This window comes from Vidua macroura, chromosome Z (assembly GCF_024509145.1).
Source record: "Vidua macroura isolate BioBank_ID:100142 chromosome Z, ASM2450914v1, whole genome shotgun sequence".
NCBI lineage: Eukaryota > Metazoa > Chordata > Aves > Passeriformes > Viduidae > Vidua > Vidua macroura.
The window spans coordinates 71,239,674-71,259,867 of record NC_071611.1 but is presented as its reverse complement, the minus strand read 5'-3'; the positions used below and the strand labels follow the sequence as shown (position 1 = coordinate 71,259,867).

At 39.8% G+C, this 20,194-nt stretch overlaps 1 protein-coding gene across 2 annotated transcripts in view; it reads right to left on the bottom strand.

The window, feature by feature from the left end:
* Nucleotides 1-10,976: 10,976 nt before the first annotated feature.
* CAMK4 (calcium/calmodulin dependent protein kinase IV) overlaps nt 10,977-20,194 on the bottom strand; it is a 133,524-nt gene continuing 124,306 nt past the window's right edge. For both annotated transcript variants that reach the window (XM_054003022.1, XM_054003023.1), the window contains 3 exons: nt 17,139-17,265; nt 14,909-15,061; nt 10,977-12,703 (listed from right to left, as the gene is read on the bottom strand). In XM_054003022.1, coding sequence (XP_053858997.1) covers nt 12,536-12,703; nt 14,909-15,061; nt 17,139-17,265 — 448 coding nt within the window. In that variant the 3' untranslated portion in view covers nt 10,977-12,535. The remainder of the gene's footprint in view (nt 12,704-14,908; nt 15,062-17,138; nt 17,266-20,194) is intronic.

The following is a 20,194-nucleotide window of genomic DNA, read 5'->3' as shown; positions in this document are numbered from 1 at the left end:
CAGGCTTGTGATGTAGTTTCTTCAATACTTGTGCAGCCATATGTAGCATTTTTGGGGAGTTATGTCTGATGATGGGGTTCATCTTCAGCTGCATGGTGATCTCTAATGATACCAGTTTGTCTCCTTAAATTTGAAAGCCATAAAGCCTGCCTTCACTTATAATCTTGATTTAGACTGAGGAAAATGCCCAACTGAAATGTCTTGAAAGCTGCACAAGTAGGATTTTCTCAAGGCTTCAGTTCTAAAACTGTATATGCAGGATTTTTTTTATGATGACCCCATGATTGTGGTGGAAGAACTTTATTATTTTGGCTTAGTATTATTTACCTTTTTGTATATTTTAGAAGTGGTCTATTAACCATAAAGTTAATCTGAAACACATGAGCATATAGCATCTGGCAGAAGGCATATAGATTATATTAGGTCTATAAAACAAGCTGCAACATGTATATTAACTTGTATTTAATTAGCAATTACAGAAACAAAGACAATCCCTGTATCTTCTCTAGAGCCTTCCCTTGTTTCTCTTGCAAAGCTGGCATAAAGGCTGTAGAGTTCTAAAGCATTTGAATTCAGTGGAAAGAGTTGTAGCCTTCTGTTGCTGAGAAAAGGGAACTGTCACCTCTGAGAAGCAGCACAGTCTTGTAGGGCATGTATCATGTCACCTTCTGCAAAGTATGGTAGGGATAGGTATAGAGGCCACTTGGGCCACTTGGAAAATCCTTAAGGATATTAATTACTAGAATTGTTAAAACATTGATGTTCAAACCCATTTCCTGGTGAAAGGTAATAGAAAGATGAGAGAGATTTTGAACCTACGCTAAATATTAAATGTTCTCAAGAAAAGAATATATTCTGAAGTCCTAAACCACAATTTAAACTTTGTAACACATTCCACCATTTCCAGTCCTCATTGGGCTGTACTGGTGACTCAGTTTTACAGTTCAGGAAGGGACTGCTTATCATGGAGTTAACCTTTCTTGGGATTGTGCCACTAGCAGGGAGAAAGCAGACACTGATGGTAACAGCATACGGCAGGAGATACCTGTGCATATTTCATAGCTGACCCACATGATAAGAAATGCCACATCTGGATTAAGGAGGCTCAAATACCAACACAGTACCCAGAACTGCCTTCTCCAGAGTTACTTTCTTTAAAACATTTCTTTCAGTGTGCCAAGACACTAGGACAAGCTAATAATCCTCTGAAGTTTTTCTCTGATACAGGTAACCTAAGTGGAGCTCTTAGAAGATCAGTTACTGCCTGAAGTGCAATGAGAAACTGATCTTGTTCAAGCCCTCACTGGGCCAGTTTGGCTCTGCCCTGGGATGCACAGGGGTAGAAGGCACTTCCTGAGCTCTGTACCTGGGCCTTTCTGACCTGCCTGCCAGCGCAGACCCCTCTCTGAGGCAGTTTATAACCCTGGAGAGAAAATTATTATGCCAAGATTTCCTGAATGGATCAGCGTGTCAGTCTGAGGTGCTGCCTGCAGTTTGGGTTCCATTCAGGGAGCATTGCTGCTGAGGCATTGGTCTCACTAATTCCAGCTCCAGGGTGCACTGGGGAAGCAAGGCAATGCTCAAGTGGGTGCATTTGAGCAGCAGCAAACACGAGTTTGGTCAACCCATGTTATTTGGGTGTCATACAACTCCTCCTTGTCTGTATGTCTAACAGGATTTCAAGCTACTCACAATTTGAAAGGGGAAGGAAAGAAACCACAGCAGACCTTTTCACTGGAGCATAAGCCATGTCTCTACAAACCACCATCTCTTCTGCATACAGGATCAAGGATGCAGCCTGTATGTGCACAGCCATATCTGCAGAATTTCATGGTCTCCCTGTCTCAATCAGCTGAATTAACAAAACTGCTCAACATGGGCAAAACATCTTTCTGTTCTGCTGTGTGCCTTCCAGCCCACACCATGGGAATAGAGCTTCAGTAGAAATGAAATTGAGGAAATCTGGTGACCACCACAAGTACCAAAGAAGTAAGGAAGAGGGAAGAGACCCATCATGCACTTTTTTTTAAAATGTCAAATGAAAGTATGGAGAATTCACCATGGATGTAAAAATATTGAATCACTTCCCAAAGCCACCTGCATTGCTGGATATTTGAGACACAAAGTTTCTGGGACATGTACAACTTTGAAGGAAACAAATGCTAGAACTGCATTTAGTCATAACTACAAAAGCCCGGGGCTTTTTAAAGAAGAAGACTGCACCAGGCATCAACAGAAATGAAGAAATTTGATAGTTATGAGGCAGGATCATTATGTTTAACTCCCCAGCTATCCTTACTCATTAAAAGTTCCTCTAACTTGTTAGTTCTTTCTTATTTCTCATTTCCTTATTTGTCTCAAGCTCACTATAAAACCAGTGTAATGTTGTGCTGTATCACGAGCGCCAACTCAGCTGTTTGATGCGCTATTTTTCAGAGGTCGGCCAAAAAGCAAACAACTTTGGGCTCCAGGGGAAGCTCAGAGCCAGCTCAATACTTGCCCTTTTCTTTCCTTTGGTGTTTCCACTGCCCTTTTTCATTCTGTTATGGAGATGTGATCAAGATGATTTCATGAAACTGCAGTAGGAATATATGCCTTGCATTAGCTTGGGAAAAGATTGAGCAACATCCATGGAAGTGCCAAATTAGACTATTTTTTTTTTTTTTTCTGGAGCACTGTTGCCATGCAAAATGCCTTGTAGAGCTTATAATAATTTATTTCTTACACTGCTCCAGGAAGGAGAGATTTTGTAAAATCATCTCCCACAAAAGGGTATGAAGGAACTTTCTATTCAAGCAGTTTGCAAGGCTAAGGAGTTGTAGGTGGCAAGAATAACAAGATGCACCAGTACCAGGAAAGAGGGAACACCAGCGAGGGTGACAGATGTGGGAAGAGAGCAGAGAAAGGAAAAAAAAAAAGTTCTTTCAACACATCAGTCTTGCAACGTTCTCCATTCAGGTAGCACATGCAGCTTTTGACAACATAGCTCAAGACAAAGAGTAGTCAACTAAAGGCAGAAAATCCATATTCCAGCAAGAAGAGAAATGTAAGACCTCTGGGGTTTTCTGGGGTTTGTCCTGCTGAGAAAGGAGGATGCTGAATGAGGGAGCACATTAATAATCTTTGGATTAGGTTGCAGAAAACAAATCATTGTGAAAGACAAACTGTTAACTGCAACAAAAAGACTTGGGACTTTGTAAAATACTTCCCAGTTAAAAGAGAAGCAGAGGTAGAAGGAGGTAGTAACTAGAGTTAACAACTAGAGTGCACAAGGAGGTAGTAACTTCTTAATTACTGGAAGTAATTAACAAAAAGGGGCACAAACATCTATATCACATAGCCCACCCTGGGGCACAGGGGAAGTCTGGACAGCCCCTGGTTCTGTACTCCACCACTAATAACAGATTTTGTTTGTTATTCAGCTGCTAACTTTTGAGGGAAGAGGAGCAGGGGAAATGCTGCCAAGCTGGAATTCAATCTGGACTTTGCAATATAAACAATAATACCCATGATGACTCCTCTTTATAAGGATGAATATTGTTCCTGGCTCTATATTGAGCATTAGCTGTCAGCAAATAATAGATGTAACCTTTTCTAGATTTATGAGTTTATTTAGCGTCAGATCAGTCATGCAAGACACTTACTAAAAGTAGACATCCCAGCACTGAAGCATTTTCTTATGGCTTATCAGCATTCCCATGCAAACACACAAGGAGATACACTGGTCCCACATACAATACATGGAAATAACAAAATGGTAATTTTTTCTGGTTCAAATTTCTCTCTGGTTCACTTGCACAGTATTAAGAAATTTACTGCACAAACAGGCTTAATCAGAAGCAAAAGGGTAAAGTTAAACAAGCAGAATATAAACTGCTTACACCTTTGCTAGTATAAGAAAACAGTGTTCATAGTACAGGATTTCTTACACATTAAACAGTAAAATAAAGAGTCAGGAACACAGGACATGGAGCTAATTTGAGAGAGTCCGCTATATATTTTTACAACATTCTTCATTGTTATTAGTTGGAGTCCAGCCTCCACTGCTCTGAGATCAACGAGCTTCTGTAACAGGCTTATAAAATATTTTGTGTTATTAATCAAAGGCACCATTTTCCTGCTTTTCTTGGAAACTTCAGCACATACCCTAACCATCAAGCATAGAGTATTCTTGAATTAACAAAAACACAAAATTCCCTCCTTATGGTCCTCATCCAGCCAGGAGCCTCCAAACCAAGGCCAAGCCAGACATGCACCCTTCATGTGTCACATTTCTTCAGGTTAAAATCAATTTACGCTGATGAGCTCCTTACTGTGGGTGGGGAGCAGCCAGGCAGCCTCTGCTTGGTACCCCCTGGTCTTGCAAGGGTGTGGTGGTATAGCTCTTGGGGATCAACAGACTTCTTCCCCCAGGTCAGAAAGCCTCAATGATTCTTCCCTTCTCCTGCTCCCTGAAAAGCTGGACCAGCCACCACCACTGCTTCACTTCAAGAACATCCTGTTCATGGTGGACTTGGCAGTGTTGGATTAACAGTTGGACTGCATTATCTTTCCCAACCAATCTCTTCCAAAGGTCTTTCCCAATCTGGGTGGTTCTGCGGTTCTATGGTTCTATGACAAGGGTTCACCCTCCACCTCTCCATCTTTCCTTCTTCCTGAGCAACTAACCATTTCAGAGGTAATTTTCTCATGAGTATAGACCACTCATCTCTGTGCGTTCCAAAAAATAAAGTCAAAGAAACCCCAAAGAACAACCAGACTCGAAAACAATGTCCTCTTATGGAACATTAAGTAAAATTTCTGCTATTTAATCAAAAGTGTTAGTGTGACCTCTCCTGAGGATGTGGTGTGAACAAGGAAGTGGTTCTTGTGCTCAACAGCACAAATAAACTGTTTGGGTTAGCTCTCACCAGTTAGTAGTTGTAACTGTGCTTGTTTCTAATTACTTTCAGTAAAAAGTATCTTAGTTTGTAATTATTGTTTCCCTGCAACCAAGGTAGTAATGATTTGAGCAGAGCAAACAAGGTGCTTATCACTACACTGAAGGTAGTACATTGATGATGGCACCAGATTTGGATGCTCTGCAGGGTCCTTGTCATTTCCAAGGAAAGTACTTCTCAGGGAGGACACTGCTGCAGCAGGGTTTAGGAGATATTTCAAAGATATTTTTGTCTAAATATAGATACAGTCCATTTGCTTAGATTCATGAAATGTTTCTTGACAAACTTCAGTTTTCTGTAAAAGACTACTTCATGCCCTATAACCAGCTGAGGGAGAGACAACTGGGGGACATATTAATTGTACAAACAATACAACTTCAATGTCTTAAAAATGAAGGGTAGCATCAGTGGTGATGTTTTTCCATCTGGAGGAGGCTGCCACTGGATAGATATGTTTGCACTACTTACATAAACATGGCTGGTGGGCATGTCAGGAAAATAACAGAAATCAAGAAGCTTGAAACAGTGGAATGTGCATATACGGACAATTTTCACTTTATCCTTTGTTGTCACAAAACTAAAAAGGAGCTCCTTTTGGTGTGTTCTGTAGCAGACCTCTGTTGTGTTTATTGTGGGTGGTTATTGTACAGTGGTATTTGGGGATTTGTGTAGCTGTGTTCGTTCACGCGAATTTCACATTTGTAAGTAACATCATCATGCTTTGGGTTCTGAGGGCTGATAGGATAGTGCAGACCCGTATGCACAGTTCTGTGCATGAACAAATATGCCTCAGTGGCTCCTAGAACATACTGTCTCTGGGACAGATCACACACCATTTGCAGTTTAAATCAAACCCAATGGTTTGTCCTCAGCTTTCAAGTGACCAGAATAGCTGCTTTGAGTAATTTGAAATAATAATTTCAATCAGAAGAACTACCCCAGATCTACCCAACACAGGGATAAGAGTTACAGTCTTTTTTCTTTTTGATGGACTTTCCCTCTGTGTACTTATGCAGATACAATGATTGGCTCCAGAGTTTTGTATTACAAAGCAGGTAATTATTTACAGTTCCAGGCAACAAATGGGACCACATGCTCCAAACTGACTTTGCAGCTTCTTGTGCCAACACTGTAAATGGCAATGTTGCATAAAATATGATTCTAAGTGTATCAACTCATATTATGTAGACAATATTAAGAAGGTCACTGGTCATAGCACACATGATATTTTTCAGAATTCCCAGGCCTGACTTGTCTCTTTGGATTGACCTGAACAATGTCTTCCACAGAAGGAAAAAGGTGCTGTTGGCAAAGGAGCTTCCAGGTTCTGAGGAGCAGATCCTAGCACGGTGCTATTCTTGTGCCTCTTTGCTCTGGGCCCCTCAACCTGTGCCTACAGCAGCCCAGATGCCTTCATTTTCTTTTGGGAAAATAACCCAAGAAGCAGTTATTTAACAGTTATTTTCTGTGTCTGTCTGGCATTTGTTGCACACCAGTGAGCTATTTCTGTCAGCCAGGTATAGGCTCTGAAGAAAGGAATCTGAAGGTGCCAGGAAACAGCATGAGTCTGGGAAATGGAGAGGGAAAATAGAAATACTTCTCCCTGGGTACTAACTGGCAGTGACAAATGACACCAAGGGTGGCTCACAGAGAAATACATGGTGAATAGTGATGAAACCCAGACTCTTTTGGGAGCAGAAGAGCAGGAGTGAAACCATCTGATGGAACCAAGGGCAACAGCAGATTTGTCAGGGCAGAAAAGCTGAAACATGCCAGATGTCAGATGGCTCTTTACCCACTGACTGGCAGCTGACAGATGCTCCTGGGTGCCCCTGGGCCAGGGAAAAAAACCTATGAAGCACAAAAGGGAAGAATAACAATAAGCCCTTTAGCCTTTAATGTTAACACAGGTTCTTGAAGCTAGAGTTTCAAACAGAAAAAAATTATCCCTTTCTTTTAAGCTTTGCTCTTTATGTATCTTCCTATAGGAGGAACTCTGTGCTACTTCATAGGGGCAAACACATGCTGTTTAATATACCTTTGCCAATAACATCTTCCTGATATACAAATAAAGGGCCAGACTGTTCTCAGTCACACGTGCTGTGAATGGAGCATCACTGGGTAGGGCCTCTGTGCAGTTTGGGGCAGCTCCAACTCCTCACAAAATGCTGTGCTTGTGTTGTCACTCCTCTTCGACCCCTGTACTGAGCACACAAAAAGAAGGCACCGAAATAATCTTTTTCTCAGCTGTGTCTTGGAAGGAGCCAGAGCTGGACAAAACTCTGTACCACTGTATTTGTTATCTTTCATACCTCGATATGCATTACTGAATTTCATCCAGCAATGATTTATGTATACCAGACTGCTAATCATTATAGTTTCAGGTCCAGCTGAGTAATGCTGGCAAGGTACAAACAATGGCTTAAAACTGCCATGGCTGCAACTTTTAATACAGATTTGGTTTTCAGATTGTTCAGCAGTCTCTGCTTCTTATTTGATAAATTTATATATTTATGTGTTCATGTACATATTCAGATTTTAATTTATAATTTTACTGCTAAATTCAGAATTGGGTCACTTCATGTTCCACTGTATTCCTGCTTCTCTACTGTGGTTATTCCCACAATATTTGAATGCCTTTCAATAATAACTGCATTCATGTTCTCTTTTCCACTCAGGAGGGGTAGAAGACAATGTAAGTATTTGGTGAATTTTTAGTTATATGTGCATGTATATCATTATATTAGTTAGAGGATTCACACTCCAAGGAATCCTCTTCACTGCCCCTCCAGCAATCTTCTGAATTAACTCTGGCCAGAAATTTTACCTCCCAGATATAAAGAATCTGCAGTCTTGCCAGTAGGAATTTATATGTTTTCTGGAACTAAGATCATAAAATCACAAAATCAGAATGGGTAAGGCAAGAAGTGACCATTAGCACGGTCATCTTATCCCAGCTCTCTGCTCAAGCCAGGTTTCCCAAAGCACATTGCATAGGATTGTGTCCAAATTCTGGAATATCTCCAGTAAGGGAGGCTCCACAATTGTCTCCAGACAATCTGTCTTCGTGTGTGGACACCTCCACAGAAAAGAAGTTCTTTTTCATGTTCAGGGGGAACATCCTGGACACCAGCTTCTGCCTATTTCCTCTGCCTATTTCCCCTTGTCCTCTGCTCAGCACCATGGAGCAGAGCCTGGTCCATTCTCTTGGCACCCTTCTTTCAGCTATTCCCATATATTAATGAGGTTCCCTCTCAGTCACCCCTTCTTAAGACTGAACGGGCCAAGCTCCCTCAGCCTTTCCTCATAAAAGAGCTGTTCCTGTCCTGTCATCATCTTTGTAACTCTCTGCAAGCCTTGCTTTGACGTTCTGTGTCTACACTAGGCAAATATTTCACACATACTTTTTCCCCTTTTCCTTCCTTATTTTCTTCTTATTCTGCAATGTGGCTGATGGTTTTTTGTTCAACAAAACATGGTCTTGTGCAGGGGCTTATCAGGGAATTTCATATAAATTTCTTTATACAAAAGAAGAATTAACTCTGTTTATGTTCCAACTGGATTCATTCTGATAGGGAATAAAGGATATTCTTTGAGCTATTATTGTTTTATAAAGTAACTTCACAGGTGTGCTGCCTGTCTCTTTGTTACCATAGTTATGTTCAGGACTTGTGTGTATCCCTGCCCCTGGTCTCTAGGTCTAACTGTGATCTTTCTTGGTCAGCTTCTGATATTTTTTGTTACATGAATGCCATGCCTCCATAAGCTATGCACTCATAACTTCAGCAGCAACAAGGTTGGCTCAGCCACCTTCTCCAGGAGAAAAAGGCTCTGCAGAAGCCTGGGGTCAAGGCATTGTGCTGACGCTTGTGTCTGCCATCCTGTAAGCAGACAATGTGTAGGACAATGTGCAAGGATCTGCTGGGAGTCCTCACCCTACACTTTATTATGCTGCTCTTAAAACCCCAGAGATGACCCAGCATGTGTGCAGGAGCCGAGGGACATTTATCTAGAAACAAGGGCTTATTTTCCAGAGTCCTGCTGCATTTGCTGCTTGTCTGATACTGCTTTCCTTCTGCTGAGTTGGACACTAACAACTCCCCGTATAATTTTCCCTTTTCCTGCTGCTTGGCAGCAGAAAATGTGGTGTTGTCTTCACTTCTCCTGTGGCTGCCAGCTGTGTCCATGTTCCACTTGCAGTGTGAGTTGTAGAAGAAGGTGATTCATTTGGAAAGTGCGGAGGCCTAGCTGCCAGTGAGCTGCAGCCTCCTGCAGCCTTGGCCTCCCTGCTGGTCTGAGCCACTTCAAAAAAACTTTGTGGCTGATGCTTTGATCCTGCTTTGCTACCACACAGCGTTTCAGAGAATTTTGCTGTATTCACCAAGGCAAAGGGACTGCTGGGCAGTTTTTGTCACTCTGTGTGTCCAACAGCCTGCTCATTTGTGTGGACAGAGTCCTTAGTACCCTTCTTCTGAACAACCTGCTGTATCAAAAACTTTTGCCTGGATGGTATTCTACATTCAGAAGTTTGATTAGGGTGTGTCTGCCTCTTTACAGTATGTTTGCACACTGTAAAGTACAAAGTTCATCCAGCAAACCAGCACCAGGCTCACACAGTGCAATCTACTGTGTCAAGCACAAAATTGCAAGCAAAAGTGTTTGGAATCACAGGAAATCTGTTCTGTTTTGGAGGGAATCTTTCTGAACCTGGGAAAACTCCTGGTGTGGTACAAAGGCAAGACTTCCTTAGCCATTTAACAGCCATCATCTTAGCTCTAAAATATTAGCCTACATTTGGCTAGTGCTGCAATCTGCTTTTAAAGGAAAAGTTTTGCTAAGTTCAAATACTTCAAAAATATTGGAAGGTTTCCCCTTTTGTACTTAAAGAACTTTGTTGATATGTTAAATATTCTAAAGAATTAAAGCTCAGGATTTCAATAGAAAAGAGCACAAGTAACTTTCTACTTCGTTTATAACCACAGACCGGGAAATATCTGGTGCATCCCCAGTAGTTTTCAAGTGTGTTCACATTTTTCAGCCACAGTAAGAAGACACTGATGTTGTACATCCCAGTCTGCATTACAGCAGATGCTGCCAGGATGTGATTTTTCAGACAAAGCCAATGGAGGTAACACCTGCATCTTCCAGTGCATGCATACATGCAACTGCTGTCGTACATCAAATGTCTCAGCCAGGCATTGTGCTTTACTGAGTCACGTACTGGTAATCACAGCCTCAGCACAGACATCCTGATTGCTTAATGTTGAGTATGATAAAAACAAAAACAACTGAAGCCCCAGAGCCTTTATACACAAAACTGATTTGCCGCTGAAGATCATGCTGCCACCGAGAGCAGCTATGCTATCCTGTTGGATAGCATCAGTTCATTGTTATGATATGCTGTGGTACAATTTAGCAAAAACCACCATTGGGAATCAGCTGGGACTGCTTTTCAGCTCAACAAACTGTGCCTCAGATGAAGGAATTTATGTTCAAGCTCTCACAGATGTGCAGTTACTCCTCAGCCAACTCCACTTCTGCAAGTTTGAAGCAATTATCCCCAATGAAGGAGAAATGGTACAGAAATCCAGCCTCTCCCATCAAACTTCCCTACTGACTGAACTTGGATGACTTCACCACAGTGTAAGAGGGTGGAGTAAAGTAGCTGAGAACTGCATTTTTCCTTCAGTGACCTCAAAGGAAGTAAGACAGAGAATAAAAAGTGAGACAGGTGGATGTATCTATGATCTTCTCCAAAGTTATTAATCTCGCTGTACTTGTTTCCAAAGGAAAAATCTGTAAAAGTGTCACGTTGGCTTGCATGCAGCTGCTATGCCCCCACCAGATGTTTCAGCTGACCTCAAAGTGTGTCCTTTGAAAACTGAATGGATGTACGTACTTTACATTTCAACCCTTCTTAATTAGCAAAACGTTTTTGTACAAGTTCAAAGGGTTCTGAGAAATGGATAAAAAATGTCAAGTATAATAGATTCGTTAGCATGCATTTTCACCCAGTAAAGACAGGATCTTTAATGCTTTATATATTAATTTAGGGCACATTTTATTTATTAAATCTATCATACGAATAACATTGTATTACCCTTTAATTTAATCAGGAAATATAGTTATTGAATGTGTTATTAAAGTCTTATTTTTTTCAGTAGCTGCTATATTTTTTCAAGGCAAGTTGTGCAAGGCCTAACAACAACATAAAACCAATTAAAGCTAAATAGGAATGATGATTGTATTAGGATGTTAGGTAACTATCAGTATTAAAAAGTTTAACAAGCACAAATGACATTTTTGTACATCAGGTTCTTTTTGCCATTTTTGTAATATATCAGTACAATAGTCACATGCTGCCAAATAGATAACAAACAAGTGTAAGTGGTCATACACATTGATGCACATTAGTTTTTCAGTTCCTATCAATCACATTCAAGAAGAACATCAAGATAGCTGAAGAGCCTGACCCTACTTTTGCAAGCTGATTGATGCACACAGCTGCTAACTCAAGACACAGCTCTGAGTGGATGCAAGATCGTGCTGGTGGATCACTTTACAGGAGGCATCCTTTGTTAGGAAAATGTGGACTAATTACAAGTGGAAACTGCTCACTCATGAGGTTACACTACCCAGTAACCAACTAGGTTATACTACTTGCTCCCAGACCTTGCATAAGAGTGTTTCCCCAAAGCAAAATCAGTAATTGTGAAATAGCTTCCTTCAAGCATGTACAACTTATTTAAATGTAGATTATTCCGTTAGGGCCTATAAAATGCCTTCTAGCTGCAGATTAGAATTTTAATGAATAAATATAATGGTATGCCAGAAATTTGCATGTACTCTAATCCTTGTTTAGTCTGTGGTTTTGTTTTTTTTTTTGCTAACACTTTACTGTGGAATGAAATGGCAGAGTAATTTTGGTTGTTATTAAAAAACTGTATATAAACAAGAAAAGTCAGAATAAGGCATTCTCAATGCAAGCTTGAACAATGTACATTTTCATGCCCAGCGGAACTACCATTTCAATTTCTTCTCAGAAGTAGTGGAATGCTTTTTGTGGTTTTTTTTATTTTTTTTTTTTTTTTTTGCATGTAAATCCCCAAGTACTTTTTTCAGTTTTACAGATAAAAAACATTATTTCATACATCAGTTTTAAAAGCATTGGTTTGATGTTTCCTTCCATTTTGTCTGCTGGAGGACTATAAACCTGGAAGGAAACAGTTCAAAGAAACTCACAACATAGATAAGACACCTACTTCCATAAAACTAAACAAAATAGCATTTTGTTTCAAATGCCACCTAGGAACACTAGATAGATGAAGTATACACATTATGGTAGTTAGTTAATAATCCCCATGTTTTCACCTGCCGATATTACTGCAAATTACACTGTTTCCATGACATGCCTAATGGAACAGTTTACTATTTTCATAAAGCAGTCACATGCACTGAAGGTAGGATCACCAGGCGGGGCCTGTGGCACCCAGAAGCAGAACCAGAGAGGCCAAGCTTGCTAATCTCTCTCGCTGATGACAAGGTAGCTGGTGTGTGAAATGACATCTCTGCTGACGCAAGCAAGCGACATCGACCTAAGGCATTTCTTCTGGAGCTGCTGCCGCCGCTTCCTGAGTGTCTTCGTCCGCGGGCTGGCTGTCGCACGTGGGGGCCGGGCTGTGGCCGGGCTTGTGGCCCTCGTGGGCGCTGTGGCTGCTGGCGCTCCCGAGGCGTGTGGAGGCCACCACGGCTTTCACTGCGGCCTGGGAGAGAGGGGACCAAGCAAACATTCCTTAGGGAACACGGTCCGTGGGCACGCAACACTGTCCCAGCAGCAGCAACTGCGTTCAGTGTTCAGTCTTCCTGGGAGTGTCACCTTTGGATACCTGCCTGGGCCTAGGTGGATTTAGAAGGCCACCTGGAATAGTGGATTGAGGTTTAAAATTGCTGCTTTCACAAGGTTACAGGTTGGGTTACATGAACACAACCTTTTTATTTTTTTTTTCAGATATACCTCCTGTTTTTTTTTTGTTTTTGTTTTTGTTTTTTTTTTTTTTTTGTTTTTTTTTTTTGTTTTTTGTTTTTTGTTTTTTGTTTTTTTTTTGTTTTTTTGGTTTTTTTTTAAGAAATTACTTCAAAGTGTCCTGTGCTGAAGTTGGACAACAAAAAAAGAAAGTCATCATCTTCTGTCATAATAATAGAAAACAGTATTATCACTGATTATTCCATGAAAATTTCACAAATGAACACAATATTTATCACTATTGCACTGTTGCATATTCCAAGCGCAATGTTGCGGAGCAGATGGGCAACTTCTTAAGTATAGATGTATGAAAATACATACTAGGAGTAGGATTTTATATCACATGAAGTATCACAAAATGAAGACACACATGAAGACAGTTATATTAGCCTTTGCCTTGAACAATTTTATTGCCTGAAAAAAACCAGACATACAGAGGTGAGGAAAATAAATGCTAATTTCTGTGTGTGACAGCTTAAGCTATTTTTGATTTGGCAGCTTTTGCTTAGGCATCAAAGAAGTGGGTCTGCAGGAAGAGATGAAGAATATAGCAAGTTTTCTGGATTCTTTGGAGAGGTAATCACAGACACACACACAAAACACACAAGAAAGAAAGAAATAAGAAAAGCTCCCATAAAAAAATAAAAAGGAAATAAAGATGTTAGTGAAAAGCAGATAACATAAACATTGTCAAGAAAAAAGAATCAGCTACAACAGATTATGAAGAAATACTGTAAGGCATAAACCAAAGAAAGTGGCAAGAATTTTGAGTGAGAATTTTTGAGATTTTCCTCTAAAAGGAAAAATCACAGACATCCACATTAGTGGTGAGAGGACTTTGGAAAACTGATTACAAGCAGAACAAGCCACTCAATGATACTATAATGTCTAAAGACACTTCCAGTGTAATTTACCTTCACAAGCAGTGTTGGATATTTATGAAACATATTCAACACAGCCTATGAGAAACCAAATCCTGACTGAGACCTTTAGAGTTACTCTTCACATAAAGAAAGCCTGCTGATGGACTTTTATGTTGGGAAAGAGGAAATAATTACATATTATTCTTACTAATAAAACAACAGCTAAAGCGTGTACTCGCTACTTTGATGTCTGCTTTGGTTTTATTTTTTTGACCAGGAATTAATTGTCTAAAAATTTATTGTTTCTTTTACAGATATATTTGTGGAAAATAACTCTATAAGAACCACTAACTGCAATCAATCCTCTTAATAATTGGAGATTTCTGTGCTGATAATTCCCTGGAATTATCTCCTGATCAGATGAAAATCTTTAAAAACTGAAAAACAGATTAGGGGAGAAGAAAGTTTACTGATACTATGTCAGTCAGGTGCCTAGTTGCCTGCTATTTGTACCTAAAGACGTTTCCCTGCTTCTTCCCATGGCAGATATGTAGACTGGATGGTAAAGGAGCCTCCTGGGGATATTTTATGGACCTACACATCTGAAATGCTGAGTCTAGTTCATACAACCTCCCGCTTTGTATTGATAGGTATGGGTGGGTTAGGGATCAAAATATGCTTCAATAGACTAATTTTCCTCTAGATTTATGGATGCTCATTAAGAAATTACTCAGTATGCTGTTCTTTCTGGTCAATACAGGACAGATGCATGGACAGAAGCAAGAAAGGAAGACGGGAAGAAAAGATGGAAAGTAAGGACTTTGTGAAAGCCATGTACATCCTCAGCAGTTCTATCTGTGTAGATATAGTTTTCAATCAACTTCACCCATTTTTATTTGTTTTGGTTTCAGTCATTGACTGAATCAGCTTCAAACTTCTTCAGTCTTCATCAGACATCTTAAATAAAAAGCTGCCATAACACCATGGAATGCTGTCCTCAAAAATGTGCAAGGTTTCTGCAAGGCTATTAATTTAATTGCATGCTTTCATAGCCAAAACAGAGACTATGAGCAGAGACTTGCCTTAAGTTTACGCCGGGCATTGAATTCTTGAAGTTTCTTTTGTGCGTTGTCCATATGTGCAAAGTTTATTGCCTTCCCTGTGACCCATGGGTGCTGCAAAGCCTGTAGAGTGGTGAGGCGTTTCTTGGGGTCTAAAACAATCAACTTTTTAACCTGCATAACAAGCAAGAAATACAAAAGACTGTCAACCTTATGCTTCATTCAAATTTACCTAGTTTTGCATTTGGGGGCTCTGGCCTTGGTTTGGAGAACATCTTAGGTGAGACATTCTAAGAAACCAACAACAGTTTTCATTTGTGTCTTTGCAAGTATTTTGCTTCTGGCATTTCTTGGTCCTCCATAAATAACATCTGATTAAGACAGCCACTAAGGGGGAAAAGAGAAGAGAAAGTATCAGCTGGTTACCAACATATTAAGGGTATGTACCAATGCAGCTGACTTGCTCTTTCATGTCTGACTTGTCACAAGAACCCTAAGAGATTCTCAAAGTCTCTGAGCAGTATCTCTGCTTTGGGATTTGGACAAGTTTTGAACTGGATTAGAAGGTTTAAATTATGTGCATGCAGCTCCTGCATACTTGTACCATGCGGTCCCTGTCATATATATCACAAAGAAAATTTTTGTTTCAGTCACTGAAAAACCTCATGTACACATAAAAAAAACAAAAAAAAAACCCAAAAAAACCCCAGAACATTGTACAAGTGTTTCTGTCTTCGCCCACTCTGAAACTAATGTGGTTTACACCATTCCGTCTATCACCAAAGCCAGCAAACCTGGACTTCTACAAACATGACAGTGGATATGTTTGGGAAAAGGCACTGCAAACCTACCCCTGTGACTGGAGATGGTCCTGCTGGATACAAAGTGTGTCCAGTCAAATGACATTCCATGAGTTTTATTATATCTCTGGACAAGTGGAGTTTTAAAAAAAGAAGAGAGGTGAGGATGGAGTAACAAAGTACACAGATGGCACTCTGCAGAGCCACACTTACCCAGCTCTCCTGACTGCAGACCCTCTTGGAGCAGTGCAAGTGATAGCACAGGGCTCCACTGCTTCTATGTGCCCAAGGGTGAAGGAAAACTTGCCTTAGGGTTCTCTGAAATGTCCCTACAAACAGCTTTTAAACAAAGTTTCTACCCTGAAGTGCATGCAGGAGAATAGGCATTGTGGTGAATATTGGTTGTGTCTCCAAGGAAGACCTTGAGTTAAGCCAATCACTTCAACTGAACACTGAACTGCTCACAGCATGGATTTTGAGAGTCATGGTCATCATCATTATCTACCATTTGCTATGCAATATTCAAATCTAAAAATTTAAGCTTTACTTTACTAAAAGAGTATGGAGCAGTTTGGACAAAGGCTTTACCTGTGGACTGCTGTTTTTCTGGCATTAAATTATATTTTTCTGGCCTTCGAAAAACTTCTGGCCTTTGAAAAACTTCGAAGACTTCATATCTCATAAAACACCAAAAGACTACTTTGAACTTCTACAGTCTTTCCATTTGAAATATCCTGAAGTACTTCACTAACACCAATGATGCAGTATTTTGTCACACAATTTGTATAAGTATATATGGAACAGAGCACTTGTGTTTTCAGTGCTTATGAAATAACTGAATTATGCAGGTTATTATTGACAAAAGTCAGACTCAAGCATACCTATCTTTGCAGATCAGTGTCTCCTGGATCCAAATTATTTTATCCAGTAATAAAAGAATACAGTGCAGATAGCATGCCAGCCCTTGCATTTTGCTAATGGAGCATATTTAAAAGTAGTCAGTCTTTCCTCACCTACCAAAAAAAAAAAACTTTAATGTACAGAAAAAATATGTCAGAAAGAGCAGAGGGAGGAAAGTTTAATTCCTTTTTATATTCTACCCCAAAATGCAGGCTTGAAAACTGCATAAAAAGACGGGCTTGTTTCTACATTCCCCTGAAGGTGTTTGCCCGGAAAAGACGAATAGTGAAAATTTTGGAGCTGGAAGGAAAGGCAGGCATATATGAACACTCTGACAGCTGCCAACAATCTATGGACCTGAATATCCATGTTCTGAGAGCAAAATTACAGCACTGGACTAACGGGATATTAACAGCAGCATAATACAGCAAAGACAAGAGGAAACAATTATGAACAATTAATTAACCAATTATTCTGCCCCCACCCCAAAATGGACTATTTTTCAGTGGTAGAAATACTAAATACTCCAGTCTCATTTTTGCTTTACTTACTAAATCCTTGGCATTCAGAGACACATCATCCCACCAGGGGGACACAAAGTCATATTCACAGCTCAGGATTCTTTTAAACATATACTGATCTCCCCTTTCATCATAAAATGGTTCAAAGCCACAGAGTCTGAAAGGATAAAAAAGAAATTAATTTATCAAATTTAATTAGTCTTGGGTTGTTAGAGACAGTTCATTGTAGTATTTTTCCCTACTTTGTGTCCTGTAGATCACTTGGGGAAAACAGACCTGGATGTATCTCATGAACTCTTAATTCTGTCTGTAGAGCAGAGAGAAATGTGGTCATAAGTATTCTTAAGCACTGGGAAAGGCTTTTCTAATTGTAATTTTTCTGTTTTCACATGGAACTTCACATGGAACTTCACATGGAACTTCACATGGAATAGTTTAATTGGAACTATTAAAATAGGATCAAAGAGCATTTATCAGAATCCCTGTAACTCTTGCCAGAGGTATAGGAATTAGCTGAGGAAACCCATCTTACACATGAAGTTAAAAGTTTTTATATATCCAGTTGGGAATGATTTTTAGAATGTTCATCCCTGTACATTTTTTCATCCTATCAGCCACAATATGTAAAAATCTTTGGCAAGTTTTCATGATCAGGCCTCATCTTTACTTAGGTAACCTATATACAATCTAGAAATCTTGTGATCTCACTAATGACTGCATTTATAAATATATTGAATAATACAGATCCCAGCAGAGATCCACACTGCTGGCCTCAGGGAAAAAAGACTCATAGATGTGGTTTCCATTTGTATAATGTCCTTTTTTTATTGCTTCACTGCACTTTAATCACGCCTGCACACATAATCAGATTTTTTAAAGTGAATTTTCTATTCAGCCAGTATGTGATCTGAGCTTAACAGAGAAAGGCTGTCTCCTCCTCTGCTTCTAGAAAATGCAACAAGCAGTAAGATGATGAGAGGAAAACAACAGCAGATCACAATGATCAAGACAGCAGCAAACCTAGAAAAGCCTTACATTTTAACTTGTTTTTGTATTTTTAAACACAATGTGCTTACTGTTCTAAAAAAGGAGGCTGAGTTTCGAGGAGGAAATGTGGTTTTGGGAGTGGTGCATAGCCGTGGGTGGAACAGCTGCATCACATTCCACTGCTGAAGAGGAGAAACACTTCACTGCCAGCACAATCTGGGCACATTATTTTTCCAAGTCTGGCAGAGGTGTATTAAAACACAAGGATCCAGCCTCCAAACCTTGCACTTCAGTAGGTGGTGGCCAGGTGGAGCCCCTCTGCTGCTGCCCTCCTGTTTGCTGCCTCTCCCATCACCATTTCTGAGTTTGCAGCAGGTCCCTGCTGTACCCAGGGAGCACCCCTAGGCAGGTCACCTCGCTGGCTCAGCCCAAACTGCCTTTTGGATCTGGGTAACCAATGACAGAATCTGCTTAAGCCTTGATGTGACTGTATTGGAAGCCTCTTAAGTGAGCTTTCTGTTTTCACTGTAACTCACTACTATCACCTATTGCTTTCCTAATAACAATTTAAATAGATATGCTTCTACTTAAAAATCCACTTCAGCAGACAGAGTTTTTTGGTTTTTTTTTGCTACATGCCAAAATAGATGAGTAAATCTGGTGGTGTGATTTCAAATTAGATTAATTGAATCAGTGCAAAACCTAGTGTGGCTGCTCTTGATTTTATTTAATTTTGAAATAACATTTTATTATTGTGACTCACTTTAAATCAGTCACCTACAAATAAAGGAAAAGTCAATGTAAACAGCTTAAAAAACAACTAAAAATTACCAGATGGGATCTTGTGTCCTTTTAAGTAACTTAGTAAAATAACACCATTAATTAAATCCATGCAATTTTAACTACAGGCAAAGTCTCTGTATTTTTTGACCAATGTCTACATCTCAAACAGAAGGATTGAGATACAGAAGGATTTCTGCCTGCTTTAGGAATACAAAGAAGGACTGCTCCTCTTGACTTTTAAAACTATACATGTGGCTTCCCTTGAATTATGACAGTTACCACCAATAAGTCTTAATATAATTTGCCTCAGTAAAAACTGTTCTGTCAAAATATGTGTCAGGTTTTTTTTAACCAAATGTTAAGTCCACTTTGATTAATGGCAAGATACAGTTTTATGCAGATCCTCTGTAACATGGTTGTTAACTTTTACATCTACTCCATTTTGGGGGGACATACAGGAATGTTGGGTTTTTTTGTCTCTGTGTAAGTGGGTTTCCTTTACTGAACTATGAGACTGAGACATGTAACATTGTTCTCTGGGCTCCAGAATTAATAATTTAGTAATTTTACATGTACATTTCTGGTCTCAGTTTCTAATCCATCAGACATATTGATCCACAAAGCTTTACACACAACAGAACAGTTTTAAATGCGGAGTACTGTTAAAGCTAAATGGAAGAGACAGCCAACTGGATTTCTGCATCTTGTTCCTGTAGATCAAATTGGATTTTGAGGTCGGAGTAGGACAGGATTAGAAGGAGGAAAAATGGAAGAGTATCTATAGTCATTCAGCCCCATCCAGGGCAGGAACTCACACACTTGCATTTATGCACATGCAGAGGTTTAGTGTGGCTTGGGAGCATCCCCTGAGCAGCTAGAAGGTTTTGAGAAGCTGCATACAGAAAATGCCATTCTAGATATTTAGATAGAAATTGTTTGGAGTTTGTTGGAGCTTGCTTACACTTGAAAATTAGTTCTGCTTAAGAAAAGTTTTTAGTTTGAAGTGCAATAGCTTCGTTAGGCCTTGAGTAACTAGGAAAGGCCATAACTTAATCTAGGTGACTTTGTAAAGGGACAACAAAAGTCACCTCTCCAGTCCTAGGGACCGCCTTGCTGGCAAGTTTCACATCTCTCTGTCATGAGTGGAAACCTTAGAGGTGACAAGAAATGAGCGCCTGGCAGGCAATATCTGAGATATGATGTTCAATACAAAGTCTGGATCTTAAACCAGACCATGACACAAAGATGCACACATTTAAAAGGAGCAAATAACAAAATAGCAAGTAGGAATATTGTAGCCTATTATTTACAGGTAC